Source organism: Tremella mesenterica (genome assembly GCF_000271645.1).
Source record: "Tremella mesenterica DSM 1558 unplaced genomic scaffold TREMEscaffold_11, whole genome shotgun sequence".
NCBI lineage: Eukaryota > Fungi > Basidiomycota > Tremellomycetes > Tremellales > Tremellaceae > Tremella > Tremella mesenterica.
The window spans coordinates 420,524-439,111 of NW_006711235.1; the positions used below are offsets into that span (position 1 = coordinate 420,524).

At 46.3% G+C, this 18,588-nt stretch overlaps 6 protein-coding genes across 6 annotated transcripts; 2 read left to right on the forward strand and 4 right to left on the reverse strand.

The window, feature by feature from the left end:
• Positions 1-296: 296 nt before the first annotated feature.
• On the forward strand, positions 297-1,537 carry TREMEDRAFT_33675 (uncharacterized protein; the record flags this gene model as incomplete). Its single annotated transcript, XM_007006608.1, has 7 exons — positions 297-365; positions 543-625; positions 670-733; positions 934-1,037; positions 1,088-1,106; positions 1,264-1,381; positions 1,425-1,537. Coding segments are annotated over 7 exons (570 nt in total), but the record flags the coding sequence as incomplete, so codon positions are not given.
• A 72-nt stretch (positions 1,538-1,609) lies between these two features.
• Positions 1,610-2,822, reverse strand: TREMEDRAFT_74529 (uncharacterized protein). Its single transcript, XM_007006854.1, has 3 exons — positions 2,436-2,822; positions 2,200-2,313; positions 1,610-2,045 (listed from the first exon to the last, which is right to left on the reverse strand). The coding sequence occupies exons 1-3, from the start codon at positions 2,454-2,456 to the stop codon at positions 1,863-1,865; spliced, it is 318 nt and encodes a 105-aa protein (XP_007006916.1). The 5' UTR covers positions 2,457-2,822; the 3' UTR covers positions 1,610-1,862.
• Positions 2,823-3,201: 379 nt separating this feature from the next.
• TREMEDRAFT_72198 (uncharacterized protein) lies at positions 3,202-5,509 on the reverse strand (the record flags this gene model as incomplete). Its single annotated transcript, XM_007006855.1, has 9 exons — positions 5,436-5,509; positions 5,175-5,234; positions 5,004-5,130; positions 4,939-4,959; positions 4,247-4,859; positions 4,002-4,205; positions 3,786-3,931; positions 3,546-3,731; positions 3,202-3,476 (listed from the first exon to the last, which is right to left on the reverse strand). The coding sequence occupies exons 3-9, from the start codon at positions 5,128-5,130 to the stop codon at positions 3,202-3,204; spliced, it is 1,572 nt and encodes a 523-aa protein (XP_007006917.1). The 5' UTR covers positions 5,175-5,234; positions 5,436-5,509.
• Positions 5,510-5,818: 309 nt separating this feature from the next.
• On the forward strand, positions 5,819-6,904 carry TREMEDRAFT_33743 (uncharacterized protein; the record flags this gene model as incomplete). The annotated part of the gene is made up of 3 exons (XM_007006625.1): positions 5,819-6,032; positions 6,298-6,554; positions 6,785-6,904. 3 exons carry the CDS (start codon positions 5,819-5,821, stop codon positions 6,902-6,904), a joined length of 591 nt encoding a protein of 196 aa, XP_007006687.1.
• Positions 6,905-7,163: 259 nt separating this feature from the next.
• Positions 7,164-15,519, reverse strand: TREMEDRAFT_72199 (uncharacterized protein; the record flags this gene model as incomplete). The annotated part of the gene is made up of 9 exons (XM_007006856.1): positions 15,406-15,519; positions 14,738-15,351; positions 12,786-14,349; positions 12,474-12,719; positions 12,004-12,063; positions 11,254-11,946; positions 10,582-10,989; positions 8,069-10,342; positions 7,164-8,017 (listed from the first exon to the last, which is right to left on the reverse strand). The coding sequence occupies exons 2-9, from the start codon at positions 14,756-14,758 to the stop codon at positions 7,164-7,166; spliced, it is 6,120 nt and encodes a 2,039-aa protein (XP_007006918.1). The 5' UTR covers positions 14,759-15,351; positions 15,406-15,519.
• TREMEDRAFT_33615 (uncharacterized protein) lies at positions 15,402-18,462 on the reverse strand (the record flags this gene model as incomplete). Its single annotated transcript, XM_007006601.1, has 5 exons — positions 15,402-15,983; positions 16,113-16,916; positions 16,962-17,922; positions 18,084-18,205; positions 18,367-18,462. The coding sequence occupies 5 exons, from the start codon at positions 18,460-18,462 to the stop codon at positions 15,402-15,404; spliced, it is 2,565 nt and encodes an 854-aa protein (XP_007006663.1).
• Between the last annotated feature and the right edge of the window lie 126 nt (positions 18,463-18,588).

An 18,588-nucleotide genomic window follows, 5' to 3' on the forward strand; every position in this document is an offset into this window, starting at 1 on the left:
GTGTTGTTCTCAGATCACCCAATAATTGCCATGGCCTACCAGCCCGTGTCAAACTCAACGAACCAATTCATGTGAGTCTTGTCCCTTCCGCCTCTGTTACACCCTGGTTCAAATACATCTCTCTTGTGAGCTCCTGCTGACCATCCAGACCAGCAGACGATGAAGACCTTGACGCCCTTTCCTTCTCCCAACCTAACCCAAACGCTTCCTCTTCATCCTCCGTCCCTCAGCCTCCCCCATCTCCACTATTATTAGGAAAGATAGGCTCCACCGCTAGACCCAACACGAGCTCATGGGGCGGTGTCAAAGTAGAAACTCGGTATACTGGAGAAGCGACTCTCGATGAACCTGTCAGTAAGACCATTGTGAGTTTTCTAACGTATGTCCATCATTCCTTGAAGTCTCCGCTTCCTATCTATCTCCACCTCGTGGCTTATAGCTCAACACCCTTCATCTCCTTGTTTGATGAAGGAGAACCTGGTGCTGTGTAACCGGATATGATTGATATTTTTGGCGATTGAATGGATGTACTCATGTGTTAGATGCGAGACCTAAATTCCATCTATGCAAAACTCCTACAGGTTCTTTATCCGCCTAAAGGAGCTGGAAATAATCAACTATTACGGTAAGCTCCCCTCGTCTCGATGATTTAGCTCTAACAATCTATAGGGACTGGGATTTATGGGGACCTTTAGTGATATGTTTATCGTTGGCTATCATTTTATCTCTCGACGTGAGTTTCGGTGTTTCCTCACCGCTGATATCATTCATCATTCCTCACTTTCCACTCACTCACAAATGTTAATTTCCATCTCGCCTCAATGCCAATGGACGATTACAGGCCGTTGTTGCTCCGTGTACGAATAGCGGACTAGGATAGAGGAGATGGCTATGATATTGAGGAGGTCATATGTGCCTTTGCTAAATGCCCAGGCCCCGAAAGCACAATCTATGCAAGTATTCTCACTCGTCATCTCACTCATTACCGTTGGTTCTGTGGTCGTCACCGTCAATTCCAAATTACTCGGTGGGAAAGTGTACGTCTCTCTTTTGTATACGCAAATCATCAACGTTACTGACAATCTAGATCATTCTTCCAGAGTCTCGTGAGTTCCTTGACATTCTACCTTTCCATTTGTCCTTGCAATCCATTGCTTTTTGCCCATAGATCTTGTCCTGTTACACAGGGTAATGAACCCTGTGCGGAGAAGGAAAAGTGCATCCGGTGTCGCCGATGACAATGGTAGAACAAGCTGACAACAGTGCGTCTTGGGCTACGCTCTTGCCCCTGTTTTATTAGCTTCCGTCGTCTCTTTCCTCGTCCACAATCTCTTTGTCAGGATACCTGTATCCCTCGCTTGCTGGGGATGGAGTGTATGGGGTGAGTAACTCTTCGCCTTCATTGAATGATACTCATGCTGTAGCCTCGATGAACTTCTTCAACGGAACTCGATTGCCAGAATCACGTCTCATGCTTGCTGTCTACCCCATTTGTCTTTTTTTCTTCGTCCTGGCTTGGATGATCATCATCCAGTGAAATGCATCTACCTAGAGTTCCTGGAGCAGGGAGTAGAAATGATAGCACGAAACACCATGAAAGATATGATTTGAGAGAAAAGATGCATCACATGATTTTACCTATACACATTCACTACTTTAGTACAACGATTGCTACATGATTCCGGACTTCGTACCCAAATTTTTCATCTTCGTCCCTGTCCCATAAACCCATCGGTAGACCCTCGTTCATTTCATTTGATAGTTGATGATGAATACTTGACGGAGAAAGACCAGCACCAGCGCTGTGCTGCATGTGGAACGGAAACAGATAGGAGGGTGATATGTGAGGAGGTGAACGATCCTTAGAAGATTGCAGGTGCATGGACGGCCACACCTGCTCCGATGATGTGCGTTACGACAGGAACGATAGGGATCTCGGCCATACACATCGCACAATGATAGTCGTACACATGATTGGATAGGTTGAGGATGCAGTAGGTGGGACGATCTCTAGCGACGCAGCCAGGACAGGCGAAGAGAATGCACTGCGAGTCAGCGGTGTAACTCGCAACCTTCACTTATCTTTCTCTACATTCAGACGCCACCGATGATAGCACCGCCGAGGGGTTGCAGTGGTAGAGATATGAGACTAGGAGAATGGAGGGAAAGTGTGGAAATATCAAAGTCATGAACACTCACATTAGGATGACACTCAACATGCTGTGGTAAAGGGGCACCCTGTCTTGAAGCGGAATTTTGCATCGCAGGAGATTTAGGAACAGCCGTGGTGGAAGCCAGAGGACCTTGACATAGCTATCATCAGCATCATCCCTCTTTCACCACTTTCCCATCGCATGGACGACGGTGGCGGGAGGTGATATGACTTCTCGGGGCCCCCAACATGAAGGATGAAACAGGAAAAATGTGATACTCACTTTGCAATTACCACAAGCCATATTTACTACTTCCAGAATAGATGTTGATCGAATCAAGTGATCCTTCGATAATTGTAGATTACGAAATGAAAAAAAGTCGAGTTGTCAAACAGACACCGATACGAACAACCAACGTCGGGATATGTTTATATATCCCTCACTAACCTTTCAAGCTCCACTAGATGGAAAGCAGTCTTCTCCTCACGCCCTTGTACAACCCCGCGTCCGACCAGCTCGGGGCAACGAGGGATAGCGGGGAAGGCCGGAGTCAAGGAGGTCGAACGCTTTCATCCAATGACTTGACCCATCAACCATCAAAAGCGTAGTTGTATCACCGTGATCGGTCCTTTGACCCCGAGCTCCACCCCGCTCAAACGCTTCGAACGGCGCACAAAAGACGCTGCATCTCTAGACGTCTCACACGTTCGTTCTCCTTCAAGCCGAATGTGTCAGTGTAGCTGAATGGGTCGTTCGCGTCACAGAGCTAAGAAAGATGAGAGGATGCATGTATAGAGTGTCGAAGACCGAAGTGGGAAGGCTTGGACCTGAAAGGATGCATGTGTCTTCCCATGACGTGACCATCTTCTTGATTAGACGCATTGAGACAAGGTGAAAATGAGGACAAGGCGAGGCAGAAAGCGTAGGATCAATCCGGCCGGATCTAGTCTTTTTGTACTGTACACAGAGAGATCCTCGCTTTCTCTTGATGAACTGATCGTGACAATCTTGCCTTTCCTGATGACCGTGATGGTAAAGATCGGCCCGGTCATCCCGACGTAGATTCGGTCTTACGTCGCTTTTTCTGGCTCTGTTTCTTTCGCCTCGCTCTCTCCTGCTGAGCTTGTGTCTTGATCTTTGACTTCAGTCCTTCCTCAAGCTCGAGGTCAGATTGAAAGGCAGCGTCCTCCTCTTGCATCTCCTCGACCGACCGTTTGGCGGAGGACTTCAGGATGGGCGACGAGTTCCGGACGAAACAAGCGACGAAGAAACCGTTGGTCTTGTCTTGGTCGGGAAGACAGCGAATAACACTCTCAGCGAGAGCTGCAAGTCAGTCAAACTTCTGTAGAGGCGCTTTCACAGGATAAACGCCAAGACATGATGGTCACTTACTCTCCTCCCCGCCTAATTCCTCAGCCCGTCCTCTACGCGACCAAGCGGGAAGAACTTCTGCGCGAGGGGCTAATTTCCAGCCGGCAGCTTGGGCATCAGAGCTTTGCAGCGCAGCGCGGGCAACTTGTTCGTCCTCTTCAGCATGTATCGAACAAGTCGAGTACACGATCCTCCTCGCCGCAGGGACTAAGGGTCAGCACATAAGTCCACTTGGACGACTCGCGTTAAGAGATGACTTGCATTGGAAGGCATGCAGAATCATTTGCAATTGAAACGCGGCCAATTTATCCAGTCTTTCCGCCTGACCCGACTCGTCCACCTCGGCTTCAACCAAGTAATCCAGACGGTTGACGATACCTGAGCCTGAACAACTCGGGTCGAGTAATCTGGCTAGTCAGCAAGTCCCGCACGAGGGCATAGACCATCGAGTCTCTCTCTCGTGGACAACTGACTCACATTCGGGTCACCTTGGCAAATTGCTCATCACGTGGATTCGACTCCAAGAAATCACTATTCCTCACTTTCACATTGTTACAACCCGCTTTCGCCAACATCTTCTCCAATGTTATGAATCGCCCTTTGGACCTCTCAAACGCCCATATCGTACTGCGGTTACCCATCAAAGCCGCAAGATGCGAAGTCTTGTTGCCAGGAGCGGCGCTGCCTATCAGACAAATTTGCGAGTAAGAGAGATGACTTACGTCGCGTCAAGACATTCACCTTCGCCATCTCGCCATCCGTGCATTAGCACCTTTGCAGGGAAACACGATGCTTTGTCCTGTAATATAACCGCTCCAGAGGCGTACCACTCATCTTCTATCCACCAGTTGGTGCCCGGTGGGAAGACGAGGAGACAGTCCGGTAAGTGTGGGTCCATGAAGAATTTTCCACTGGGTATCGGCCAAGTCTCCTCGACGTTCTCAAAACCATATTTCTCCTTCAAATGACGGAAAAGGGCGTCAAGGGACCAGTCCTCAGGACGGGAGAGATCGATGTTCGGGTTCCATCTCACATATCGAGCTTCACCTCCTTGTGACGATCGTGCGAGATCTTCTTTTCGCTGCTTTCCTTCGCGGATTTGAAGCTTCACGAGTTCGGAATGAAAACGGGATTTGTGTTTGAGGATGGCTTCCTTCGGTGGCCATTTGTCAGAAGCCTCGATTCGTGATTTTGTTGAGAAGAGTAGGTCATGGAGCAACACGAGGATGAGAGATCTAGATGAGGGAGTACGAGGTGGGGTCTTTTTAGGAAAGGTGATACGTTCCAGGGAAAGAAGAGGAACGATGTCAAGGAGTTGGATGAGCACAGGCCGGTCTGAAATCAGCAATGTCTTCTGGGTTCTTTAATTCTGATCACGGGGTATGATTAATGATGCATAAACTTGATGGCTCACATTTGAGAGTCTCTATGACCACTACAGTCCATTAGCATAGGATGATGTCGTAGGAGGAAACATACGAGCTAAGACCCTTTTCGTCTCTGGAGGCGAAAGTTTAAGACCTGCGGCGACGAGAGAACCTTTGACAGAACCTTGGTGTTTGTCCAAATGATCAATGACCGAAGCTGCAGATTTGTAAAAGTTCATCTGATACATATGAGCTATGGTCAACTATCAAAACAGTGGCACACCTCATCGACGCCAAGAGGGAGTATGGAGATTATAACGATTCGACGCTTTTTTGCAGCTTGCTGGATGACAGTCAGCCACTCCATACACACATCAGAGTGATAAAATTCGGACTATGAGACTCAGAGGTGTAAACTTGTCGACATTGAACATTCCGACAATGTAGATAAGTAGTGTAGACATCATAAAGCGGCCGTCGTGGTAGGAAGACTGGACGACGAAGAAGATGAGGCAGTGAACAGAGAGATGGCCATCTTACTCACAGATACAGTAGAAAGTGTGATACGCCAGAGCGACGGATGACTTCTATTTCCTGGGAAAGATTGATATGGTCATGCACAGAGTCATGACAAGACGATGTGAAAAAAGTTTCGACCGAAATTTTAAGCCTGGGGGGTGATCGGGAGGAATTACTAATAGAAGCTTAATGCATCACAAAACTTATACTAATGAGCCACGTGGCATCTGAGCTTGGGACGCGTCCGTTGATTTCCTCACATCCAGCCTGTGCAGCTGTCAATCAAATTCACATCTGACTTAGATCTATAACATCATGGTACGTTCATCTTCCTTCAGTGGGACACGGGATAGTGTCAGGTTGACCAGCTGCCCCCCAATGGCTCGATATGGCTTACCCTAAGCTAACATGCAGTCGTCCAAACCGTCTTCCCTCGGTGTCGGGTTTCCCTCAACCAAGAAACCAAATCAAACTGCTCACCCTCGTGAACCATCCGGAGGAGCATATACAATGTTCACACCTCAACAAGTGAAACAGTTCAAAGAAGCTTTCAACATGATAGATCAAGATGGGGATGGGAGAGTTACGGAGGGAGATTTAAGGGTCATGTTGGCGAATCTAGGTTTGTTCTCAACTCTCTCCCTCTGAAACATTCCATCCTACTCTTCCGCCAACATAAGCTTCTCTCCTATCGCTTCCACTGTCAAAATTCATACTTATCGAGATCCCCTCACTCTTAAGGTTAAGACTTACACATCCTCAATCGACGACTTGAAAGCTGATTTACCTTTGGTGGAATAAGTGGCTGTGTGGAACGGACAGCTGAAGATGTTGAGATTCTTTGCAACTCGGAGAGAAAAGACATTTGAATGATGTACTGACCCCAGGTCAAACACCAACTCCAACACTACTCAACAACTTACTATCTTCTCGACCTGGAAATGCCAATTCTGGTCAGAACAAGGAAGGTATAAACTTTACTCAATTCTTATCAATGATGGGAGAACGTTTATTAGCTCTTGATCCAGAGCCGGAACTCTTGGAAGCTTTTGCTAGTTTCGATGAGGGAGATAAAGGTGTTGTGGATGTTAAAGAGATGCGAAGATGGCTTGGAGAGATGGGAGATAGGATGGAAGATTGGGAAGTGAGTTTTGTTTCTTCTCAATCATTTTTACATCGACTTGATTCTTTCCCCACAATGATATCTCATATATTCCTTTAACCCCCACTTCGACGTCTCACGCTATGGAGCGATTACAATGAATATTCTGTCCGTCATCACTTCTACAAGAATATCGGTGTTTTTTGCCATCTTAGGAGATGGAGAGTCATTGGTCTACAAAAGAAATGAGCATGCGTAGATATTGATATCAGATCGACCGTCTTTTCTCCGGTCCATTTACTAGAGGAGGTAAATTCGACTATGTGGAATTTGCCAAAGTATTACGTGTTAATGATGGTGAGGAAGAGAGAGATGATAAGTTAGCCACTTGATGACTATGGATCCATACACATTGCAGACCTTAGAGCTGTCATAGGCCGGTTCGACCCGAGAATGACATTTGTTGTAAAATGCATGTACAGTATGACATCTACATTCTCTTGTGTACCGGTACATTTGCGATTTCACCATTCATCAATTATAATAATTCCATGCCAGACTCGTGAGTTTACAGAACCAAAAGTCAAAGGTCGACTTATCAACTGATTAAGAAATGCATTAACTCATGAAATGACGTCCGTACTCTACTCGTCAACCATTCGATACTTCACCTTTAGTCCACATACTAATAGCCATCATTGCACTCGCAGCATTCCATAACCTTCTACCTTTCCCAACTTCCATTTCTGACACATGATCCATTACTTCTCTTTCCAACATATCGGAATAACTCATAGCTACATCCCTCACTTTAAGCCAAATCACTCCTATCTCTTCATCTGAACTTATCGCTTGTCCAACTTTATCTTTCAAAGCTTGTAAAAGGGTGAGAGAAGGAACATCATGAGAGACTAGATACATTGCCAAATTTGTACTTTTCATTTCATCATCGTTGTCATCCTTTTCCACTCTCTCCTCCTCTCGACGTATGTTGAATTGTGAACGATCCATGGATGTCGCAGAGGATGAAAAATGTGTGTCATGTGATTGTGACTGTGATGTGATTGATTGAGGTAGAACAGAGTTGGGCCATTTCCAACGATAATAATAATGTCCAAGGATCAACGGATCGAATTTGACCTGCTCTTTCAGACGTCTACGTAGGGTTGAGATGAGTGAAAGTCGGATCCAAGGTGGTCTTTTTTCACCTGGAGTTAAAGTCGGAGGAAGATAATGAGAATCGTATATCTTTGAAGATAAGAATGTAGACAATAAAGTTAATTGTCGATATCTTTCCACTTGAAGATCATTTTTATATTGATATAAAACTAAATCGAGATAAAGAGGAAGTAAGATGAGTTTATCCAAGGCGATACATTCGATAAGAAGTGTTCGAATACTTTCGTCGATACTACTTTCATTCTCTCCTTTCTCTACTATTGCATCTTCAACACCCTCGACTTTCATTCGAGATGGTATAGTTCGATGTTCTACGGAAAACGCCGCTGTGGGATTTATCTCGAATTGTCGAGAAGATGAAACGGGAGTCTTTGAACCTGATGAATTGGGAGATTTTGAAGATGTTGAATCGAAAGATTTTGAAAAATGTCGAGATAATCCCACCAAAGCAGAATCACCTAAATGTGCTTTGACCAAATCCAAAACTTCTTCTGATCCAGGTGAAGGTGGTGAAGCAGGGGATATAAGATCCCAATGCATATCTATACCAGTCATACTTCCAGCTCTTACGAAAATACTTCGATGACCTTTTGGATCTGTATTATAATCCAAATAACCCGTTTTACGTTTAACGAATACTGTTTTCGTTTTGACCAAAGATGTTCGATCTGAAGAAAAAGGTGATAAATCATATTTGATAGGCCAATATCTAGGTGAATCAACTTCTATATTGATCAAAGATTCAAAAGGAGCGATCAAAGTTGGTGATATTAAATTTTGTTGTCTTGTAGTTTTTCCATTCTCATCTTTCAACAGGACTTTGACCAAAAGATAAACAGTTTCACCCGTATCAACATCTCTTGCTAATAAACATCTTGGTTCAACTGCTAATGCCCATAAATGTCTGAATGCTTGAGGATAAGATCGATTATCACTTGGAGTAGGTTCGAATCTTGGAAAGAAAGAAATAGCCATGATGGCAATAGAAAGATTTGAATTTCCTAATGTATAATGACCTCGACCTAAGAATAATAATCCACATGCCATGTGCATTGCCATATGTGTACCATATGTTACACCTGCACCTTCTTGTCCATGTGCTAATCTTAATCGACGTAAAACGCTAAGTTCACCAGTACCTGACATTACAACGGCTAAAGCGATAGTTACAACGTTTAATCCTTGTCGAGCGGCATGTCGACGAATACGTCCTTCGTATGTCATTGAAGATCCTGTAGCGGCTTTGTTCAAGATGGAACAGAAGAATATCAGGTTTGTATGTGCTAATTCTGCTGCTGTTCCGGCGTATTTAAGACCAATCGCGAAACATGCTCCGGATATTATATGGATATATGCCAATTCGTGTGAAAGTTCCATTTGACTAGATCGTCGATGACCTTTATGTTCCGATTGTATGAAAATGGGAAGTTGATCTTCTATCCATTTTTTCGAAGGAGATACTTCTTCCCACATTATCAAAGCTCGAGATAAGGTACGAAGAAGTAATAGTTCAGGTCGAACAGCTTCTAATTCGAAATCCGTTTGAGGGATAGTAAGCATGTCGGCGATATCTCGTCTGTTGGTTTTGAGATACATGAATCCTAAAGCTAACGTAGCACCAGAAGAAGTCAAAGTCGGATCAATCGTTCCGACGTGAGACTTGGTACGAGATCTTTCGAGAGAAGGAGCATCACCGTAGATACATCTTCGAAGTTGAGATAATATCCGTCGATCCGCTTCGGAAGTTATGGAACCTCCTCGACCTAACATGATAAGTCCAAATGCCATGGCGGCAGAGAACGAATACGCCTCGGCATAATCGGCAAAATTATCAACACCGACCATTGTTTTCCTACCAATCTCAAATAACGCAACTTCCGCCATACGCAAATTTTTGCTACCAACGTATAACAATCCCAACCCTACCAGAGCGGAAGACTGGATGAGAGGGGAAGCGTTGAGTTCCATCGATCCGAGAGGTAAGAGTGCGTGGGTATGGAGAGAGAGTACTTTGGTAAGAAGTACATCCTCTGTACCAACGTACGAACATGCCAGACCCAATAGAAGACCAACGGAGATGAAATCATTTCTTGGTTCTAGATAAGGGAAAGCGTGATAAGTCATGAGTTTGCGTAGATGTCCTGTTAAGCCGAGACCGAGGAGAAAGCCACCGTGGCCCATGGTCAACGTAGCAGGTCGATTGAAAACTATCCAACTCGAATCGATACCTTTGCTATCGGGAGAGATCGACAATGCGGCCGATACACCAGAATGGAAGCTCGGCCATTCAGCATTTTCAGGTAAGATAGGTGGTTTCATGGTGTGGTTTCCAGGGACAATTTTTACGGATAGTTCGATCAGGGGTATGTCCCACACATCAGTGAGGGTCGTTCGACGTGTTCCATATTCGAATATACCTTGACCTACGGTGATGGAAAGAGTTCGATTGGTGATCGCGTTGACGGTCGATTGATGATGATGTATGATTTCCTGTTCACTGGCTCCAGGACGAGTGTGTACGATGATTGTTCGCATTCTGGAAGTCTGCATGATTCTCTCTACTTCTTGCAAACGTTTGTCAGAGCCGAAGCGGACGTGGGGAAGGGCGTGATGATGTTTTTGGTCACCCGTTCCGATTTTGAGGTCTGCCACTGTTGGTCGCTCCCCTTCGAGTGGCTGTGATCAGTGAGGTTTCATACAGAGATGTACTCAAGCCATGAACAAACGAGCGGCGTTAGATAGGATCAAATTGAGAGGCGGAAGAGATACTTCTGATCTGACAATGCGTAAAGGAGTTGATGAAAGTGATGAACGGAAGTCGAAGGAACGTGGTAATGACCTACCTCAGCAACCACAGTCCCCATCGGAGCCGTCCCACCTCTCTGCACACCCAGATCATTCCGTCCCACAAACCGACAAACTTCCGGTCCCCATTGATTATCAGGATACGTCTGACAAACCCTCATCGTCTCATAAATAGGCATAGCCACACCAGCTGGGAGATCATGTATCCACTCATGTCCCAACCCAAGACGAACCATGAGAGTGACCATTCGTGATGCTCTTGTCAGAACGTCTATTCCGGGTGATACGGCGAGAGCGTCATATACCTGACATACAATAGAGGTCTGATGACAACAAGAGGATGACGAGGAGGCTTCTGTGGCGGAAGGGGAAGCGAGGGACGTCGGACTGGGAAAGGGTTTGACGGGATGTGTGAGACGATGAAGAAGGTGAGTGAGGATGTCTGGGGGTTCGGAGAATTTATCAAGAAGGCTTGTATTGCATGGGTGATCGACTGATATCAGCTTCTAACTTATCCCATGAGGGGGAGCGGGAGGAAGTGATTTGTCAGTTGTCAGAGAGCTCAATCAAATTCGGTCAATCCTGAGCGAGAGCCGATAGCATTATTGAAGAGGAGGGGGGTCAGGGGAGCAACAAGGCAATTGTGATTGTGAGAGCAGGGCATATGGATTGAATGTGAGAGTTGGTAATGAAAGACTAGTGCCAGACGGCAAGAGCAAGTCGACGGAGCAGGGGAAAAACCAGTGACTGTACTCACCAGGAGAAACGACAGATTTGATAGCACTAGGTATCAACCTTAACCAATAATCCATCCAATCTTTTCTCCCTGCCGCACTGCTCAAACACACTATTACCTCTGCAACATCTACCAACTCCCTTTCCCTCATACTTGATAATCTACTATCCTGTCCTACTAAATGCAAAGCCATAATAACCCCTCCCATCTCTTTCTCGATGGATAAAACTTCCTTCCTCCCTGGAATCATGTTCACTTTAGTCCGTGCGGCTCTTGCCAATCTACGAATAGTTGGATCTGACGATTTCCTAGCTTGTTCACATAACTTTCCAAATGTCCCTTCTGCCCTATATATTGGAATCTTAAGACAATGTCGTAAGATAATGGTAAACTTTGTCCATTCTGTCGAAATAAGTTCGGCGGGATCTGTATAGTCGGTTCGCATGAATTCTTGATGAAATATAAAGAAAGCTTCTTCTGTTAATAAATCGGATAAAGCAGTCATACATCTTCCCACTAGACCATTAGGGAAGACGTAATGAGCTGAAAATCTGATTCGTTCTTCATCGTCGAAAATAGCTGTGAACGATGATTTGACAGGATCAACAAGTTTGATTACTTTCCTTTCGATTGAATGAGGTGCGTGAAGGTCAGTCATCATACTGAAACTCGAAGCTAATTGACGGACTGCTTCGTCTGATCCTTGTTGTGAATCTGGAGGGAGACTGAGAGACATGAGACGTCCACAACTACCAATAAGATTTAGAGAACCTTGAGGAGTGAGATAGATAGTGTCATGGATGTTTGGACGTGTGGAGATGATCGGGATGGCTGATGTGGATGAGAGAGAACGAGAGAGGGTAACACCGTAATGGGGATAAGGGGTGGTGTGAAGTCGGATTTCGAATATGTGTAATTGGGCAGAGAAAAGAATGTTCAGATTTAGAGAGGATGGAGAGATGTCATCGGAGATGAAAGCTTCAATCGTGTTAGGGTCGATGTTGCTGATAATCAGCCAGGGGCCGGACAACTGAAATAAGGTGAGACCAAACTCTCAAGCAAAGAAACAAGAGGTGAAAGAAGAGATACATAGCATCGCGTTCAGAGTTAGTACTTGTGACAGAGGAAGGACAACGGAATGGTAAAAATGAAGGAGTTGGCACAATGATCAGACAGTCAAGAAAGAAACTCGACCCACTTTGGTAACTTATATGCCCACAGTCTATCCAAAACCCACGCACTCCTTCTCTCTCTACCCCTTTCTAAACCCATCATCATAGTGGTTTCCCTCAAATCTCCCCATCCTCCCATTTTCAACCTTCTCTCTGTTACTCTCACTTCACTTTCCAATCTCATTGTAGATCCTCCTGACATTCTCCTATCTTCCTTCCCTCCTCCCATGACTACTCCTACAGAAGATCGAGACTTTTTATTCCTTCCCACTCCACTTCCAGGAGGTACGAACCCCGATCCGGGTCCCACAAAACCTGAAACATTCGCAAACCCAGATCCTGTACTCATCCCTACGCCAGTACCCGAGATGACTGAACTACTGGCAAAAGGTTGAGGGTCCAGAGTAGCTTGAAGTTCTGAAGGTTGAGGTTGTATCGTCCCTATCTTATTCTCTTCTAATGGTCCACCGGCACCTCTTGACATCCTAGGAGCACGCCTTTGTGTCCTATCGAGAGGATCTGCACTTGAGATATGTCTTTCTTGTCCTAAAGAACCTTGATGACGATGTAAAGAAGTTCTTGGTTTTCGGCCGATCGTAGTTTCTTGATATGGCATTGACGTGTCGATTGGAGGTAATACACGTCCTTCAGCAGGGACAAGGTCATTACTCGGAGAAGACGAGACAGGTGAGGAAGGAGATACATAGACTCTTCGAAAAAGAACCAATTCACTTTTTGTTCTATCATGTGATAAAATTAAAGGATAATCTTGAAATACCTCAAGAACGGTAAGTTCAGGACCTATTTCCATTGGGGTACTAGTGCATTTAGCTTCTTTGGAAGGATAAGGATATCCACCTTGAACTCGGGATTGAGAAATAGGTTGGAATTCTTCAAATGGTGAAGATAGGGTATATAATCTAGGTAGAGAAGGTAATTCGTCGAGATCTTGTTCTAAATCGTCTAATGCGGAGGAGAGTGAAGTCATTCCGGTTAATAAACTAGAAGAACGAGTTGTCATTTCTCTTCGTTCCAATACTCTTTGAACGAGAAGACCACCACCTTGTCGTGATTTAGGAATCTCATCCTGGCCAAGTCCCGGATGATCCCGAGGGTTGGGGGGAAATGACGAAGGCTGTTGATAGTTGAAAGCGAATGATGGTTGTTGAGGTTGAGAGTTTTGAGGGAATGTAGAAGGTCGTTCAAAATTGTCAGGAAGAGTTGAAGTTTGCGTGGTGGAAGTAGGAACGAAAGATATTGACCAAGCTTTATCCACCAAGAACGGAATATGGAAAACCACATTTTCTCCATTGGACCAATAAACGTATCCTTTACTTTGAAGCAAAACGACCAAACTCCTACCCTTCCTCAGCTGACCCCATCCTCCATCCGTTCCTTCCTTCTTTCCTCCTGAGAATCCTGCACTACTTCCTCTTGAGTCTTGTCCATCGTACGAAGATATATGTGGTGATCCCCATTTCCCTGCTCGACTTTCATAGAACGGTCCGAACATTTCAGCACGACCATTCGGGTCAAGGATTCCTGTTGGATCTTTGAACTTTTCTGAATGTTGAGTGGCATTTATGTTTCTAGTCGTGTCCTTAGAACCTCCGGCAGGATGGGAAGGTAAATCGTTTCCTACCGTCTCCCCGGAACTCCCAGCGTGGTGGGCAGCCTCAACATTTCCTGGAAGAGGGTGAACATTCTGTCGAATATCATTCCTCTCCCCTCCCTTCAATCCATCAAACTGATTTTGATCTTTCGGACTTGTTTCAATGAAAGATTCACTTGTAGAACCAAACCAAGTGAAACCAGCCCATGTGACATCCTCTACTTCATGTTCGAAAGTCAAAGTTTTGACGACTTTCGAACATCTTGACCAAATCACAGTTTTTTCATACCATATAATCTCCTCTGTGGATTCTTCCTCTTTGTCTCTTCTGTCCTTTTCATCAAAAGAGGTATAAGAGGAGGAAGAGGAAGAAGCAGAGGGGAAGGGGGAGGAGGGGGAGGAAGAATTGTTTTTGGATCGATCGTTGTGATCATCTTCATTGGTTTTGACGGTCGGTGGAGTGGAAGTGTAGGTGGTATAAGAATGTTCGGATGGTTGTGAAGAATGACGAGAATGATATTGTTGACCTGGGGTAGTAGCTTTACCTAAATGTTTCAACATTGACTCGACGAGAGTAAGTAGGTGAGGGATGGATGGGAAGAAATTCAAAGTTAGAGTCAAGGAGAGTAACGCGTCAAAAGTCAACCCGCGTGAAATTGGCTCAAAAATCCAGTCTGTGGTCGCATGTAAAGATGCATATGATACCTTGTGTACAACCCACTTTTCTCTTCCTCATCCTCATGACTACAAAACGTACCACGGACCATGTATATCCGACAGACAGGATACTCTGATAAAACACTCAGGGAAAAATCAATACTAATGCACTTCGCACCTTCCTTTCATTGACAAACAACCAACGATTCGACACGACACACTTGATAACCTTTAGACCGCTCCACTCCTCAAGAGCCCCTCTATCCGCTGTACAACTCATCATCTCCTTCATCCATAAAATCAAATTCGTCCATGTCAAAATCATCGGCGAAATCGTCGTCTTCAAATTCATTTACACTTTCCGTGATTTCCGTCGGAGCCAAGTCCAGGAACGATGCGTTCGACAACGAAGAATCAGAAGCTGAAATGAGAGAAATGGCATCATCGAAGATATCCCCGTGACCAGAAGATTCCAGTTCGGATCCTACATCAGCCGCCATGAGAGGAGCTTGAACGGGTATCGTGATCGACCCGATTCGGGGGTTTACCGGCATCTGACAATTCATAGGTTGGAATGGTCCAGGAGGGGGAATAGCGTTGTCGCCATTGTTGGAGGGCATAATGACAGCTGACGAGCTCATCGAGTCTGGGTCTGCCTTGACAGCTTCGACGTTGAACCTATTCATCAACCATATGCCCTAGAGAATGAGTAAAATGGCGAAATCAACTCACCGCAATCGTAAAGGCTGTCCATACACAACTCCGCGCTCATCGACAATTCTCCATTCCACTTCAATTTCCTCACCTGCTTTCTGAGGCACTCGCAATCCCTCAACCTTGATCTCCGTCTCTTGTCCTTCTTTGACATCGCACACATCGAAAGTCACAGGTGCCATGACGCCAAGATCGACAGACGAGTCATATCGCAGCATGACCTTCTTAAAGTCGTAATCTTTCCCAGAAGCAAAATGTTTGACCGTCCAGGTCTTGGTGAATTCCGCACCTGCAGGCAGCACGCAGCCAAAAGGAATCGTCACGTGTCGAGCCCATGCGAAGATGTCTTGCGGACTGGGTTTTTCGTGAATAGTGGCGTCCTGTGCAGACTTCCCGGCAGACGCTTCTGACATTGGGACGTCCTCGTGTTCGGGGGCAGTAGTAGCTGGCCGAGGAAGCAGATCGGCGTCGAGTCGAAGCTCGTTTATGGGTGCCTTTTCATTGGAATCTTTGACTTTTAGCTGCTCCATCTTGCCTTGGAGCGAAGATTCAGGAAGAGCATCGGCAGACATCCGGAGTTCGTTCACCGGGACATCCTGGGTGGACTCTTTATCACCCATGAGCTCCATCATACGCTTGATCGATGACTCTGGGAGCGCATCGGCCAGGATGCGGAGTTCATTGACGGGGACGTCTGCAGACAAAGCGACCACTGGAGGAGTTACGTTGTCGGGGATAATCGGTTCTGCCAGTGTCTTCGGCGCAGGACTTTCCTCAAGGACGTTCTTGAACACATAACTGCCAGGAATGGGACGCTCGTCTTCGCTCGTTTTGGTGGGCGAGACGACTTGTTCACGAACCAAGCCAGCATGGTGATAAGGTGCCCTCCTTTGAAGACTCAGATATCTCGCTCCTCTTTCCCTCCCGATGTGACGTCCACCATAGGGACCGCCAGTGGTGATGCCAGGTCCGCGTACCAGAAGCCCATTTTGATTGAGGGTCGAGTCGAAGTCAATCTTGAGAGGAACCTTGGTTTTGAGCATCGGATGATCGGTGGGATGTACGGGAATAGCCGATATCTCGCAAGCCTCACATAAATCATAATCGGGGCAAGATGGGTGCATGCATTTGTATCTCGGACCGTGGATCTGTTTTTCGCACCCGTCACATACGATATCGGGGTGTGAGGTTTGTTTGGCGATATCGGGGGAACGATCGACGTAGTCAGCGGCGCGATACATCTTGACGAAGGAGTGACCAGGATGGGTATCGTTGACGGTGGCCGCGCAAACACCACAGCAGTCCCAATCCGGGCAGCTGAGGCACTTCCAACGAACTCCACGAATAGTTTCCGAGCATAAATCGCAGGTTGCTGGGTGTCTGACAGATGGGTCGAAGTGAGAAGGAAGTTTGATACGTTCTTCAAGTCCGTGATGCAACATGGCACGGAAGGTGTGAGTGCCAGGGTGCAAATCAGATGTGCTGAGCAGTGGCAAGCAAGATCCACACAAGTCATAATCGGCACATTGCTGATTGTCAGCAGAGATCAAGAATAAGAAGGCAGTCGAGCTCACTTCGCATTTGTATCGCATACCCCGAATTCCAGTCAAACAACCATCACACGAAATGTGCTTGTGTCTGAATCCACCTCTACCGAGACCGCGCGAGGGACTGGCCGGCTTGGCTTCTTCTGTCTGCGTCTGTGCCTGCGTTTGTGCGGGAGCTTCGACCTTGGGCTGAGACGAAGAGACGTAAGCGCCGGGAACATCCCTCTGTGTGGAGTGATGCGGTGACGCGGCGTTGTCAAAAGTGTTGGCGAGTTGATTGGTGAGGTTCATCAAGAAATGGTCGAGCATTGTCTTGATCTCGTGGGTAGGGACCAAGGATCGAGCGGTTTCTGGGTTGTGCATGACGTCTGAGACTCGATTTAGCAGGCTGTGGAAGCTGTTTTCGAGTCGACTTCCTGATGGTCCCCGCTGTGGGGTAGGTCTTTGAGGCTGCGGTAGGAAAAGAGATTCCAGTGCGGGGAAGAGCGTCTCGTGATCTTGCTCATTACCAGCAGTCCAAGCTGCAAGTTCTTCGAGAGTCTGCAAGGATCGCATTTGTTCCTCCTTGCTTTCGTCCTCCGCATGGGCCTTGAAACTCTTCTCAAAGGGACCGGAAGTAGCATCAAGCGAGTCTTTCAGCTTGGCAGCTTCTTCTACCCGAGCATCGAGTTCCTTCTGGAGCTGTTCTACTGCCTGACGTTTGGCATCAATCCTGGTAGACCAAAACGATACAGACATGGAGTCACCTTCCGCGTGGGCCATCTCTTTTCTCTTCACGAGAGCGTCAAAGAGTGAAGTAGCCGACCTATGCTTTTCCTTCAGTTCTGCGATTTCGGTCTCGAGGTCGGTCACACTTTTGATCATTTGATTGGCGCGATGGAAACGATGAATCGCTTCTAGACGTGGATCAGAGGCGAGTAGTACGGTGAAGACGAGAGCAGGTGCAGCAAAATGACCATGGGTGAAAGGGGATTGTGCAGCTTCGTATCTGTTCGATTGAGGGAGTGGAGTGACAAAGGAAGGTCAATGAAGGAGGGAAATGTCGTCAGCCAAATCCCAACATGACTTGCGCCACATCCCTCTCTCCTGTTGTATACAAAACGAGTCAAAGGGGACAGATTGAATTGACTGAGATGGAAAGAAACTCACTCGGCCGCATCACATATATGTCGCTTGAACATGATCCTAGCATCTTGCGCGTCGTTGGGGTAGAAAAGGGCATTGACCCAATATGTATGCGCGGTGGATGGAAGGTTGAAGCTAGTTCGAAGCTGAATAGTCAGAGGAATTTTCACATCTGCAAGATCACATCACTTCTTTGCAAAGATTGCCAAGATCTGTGGACAGAGAGGGGAGCAAAGTGGCGACATCTCACGTCGGACCGTCTCCACGACACAACTCCCCATGCCGGGGTAGAAAGAATATCACTCACTCGCTGTTGTATGTCTGCAAAAAGAGGAAACTTATTACTTTCAAACGCCAGTCGACGAGTTTCGTCCCTTAACGTAGCCTTGATGACTAGACCCATGGTGGGGGAATAATCAGATCTTCTCTGAATGTCGATGTTGGGCACAAAGAAGGAAGAGGATTGTATGAAATCTGTCAAGAGACACACTGCTTATAACAGAACGAATACCGATCGGGCTGTACAAAG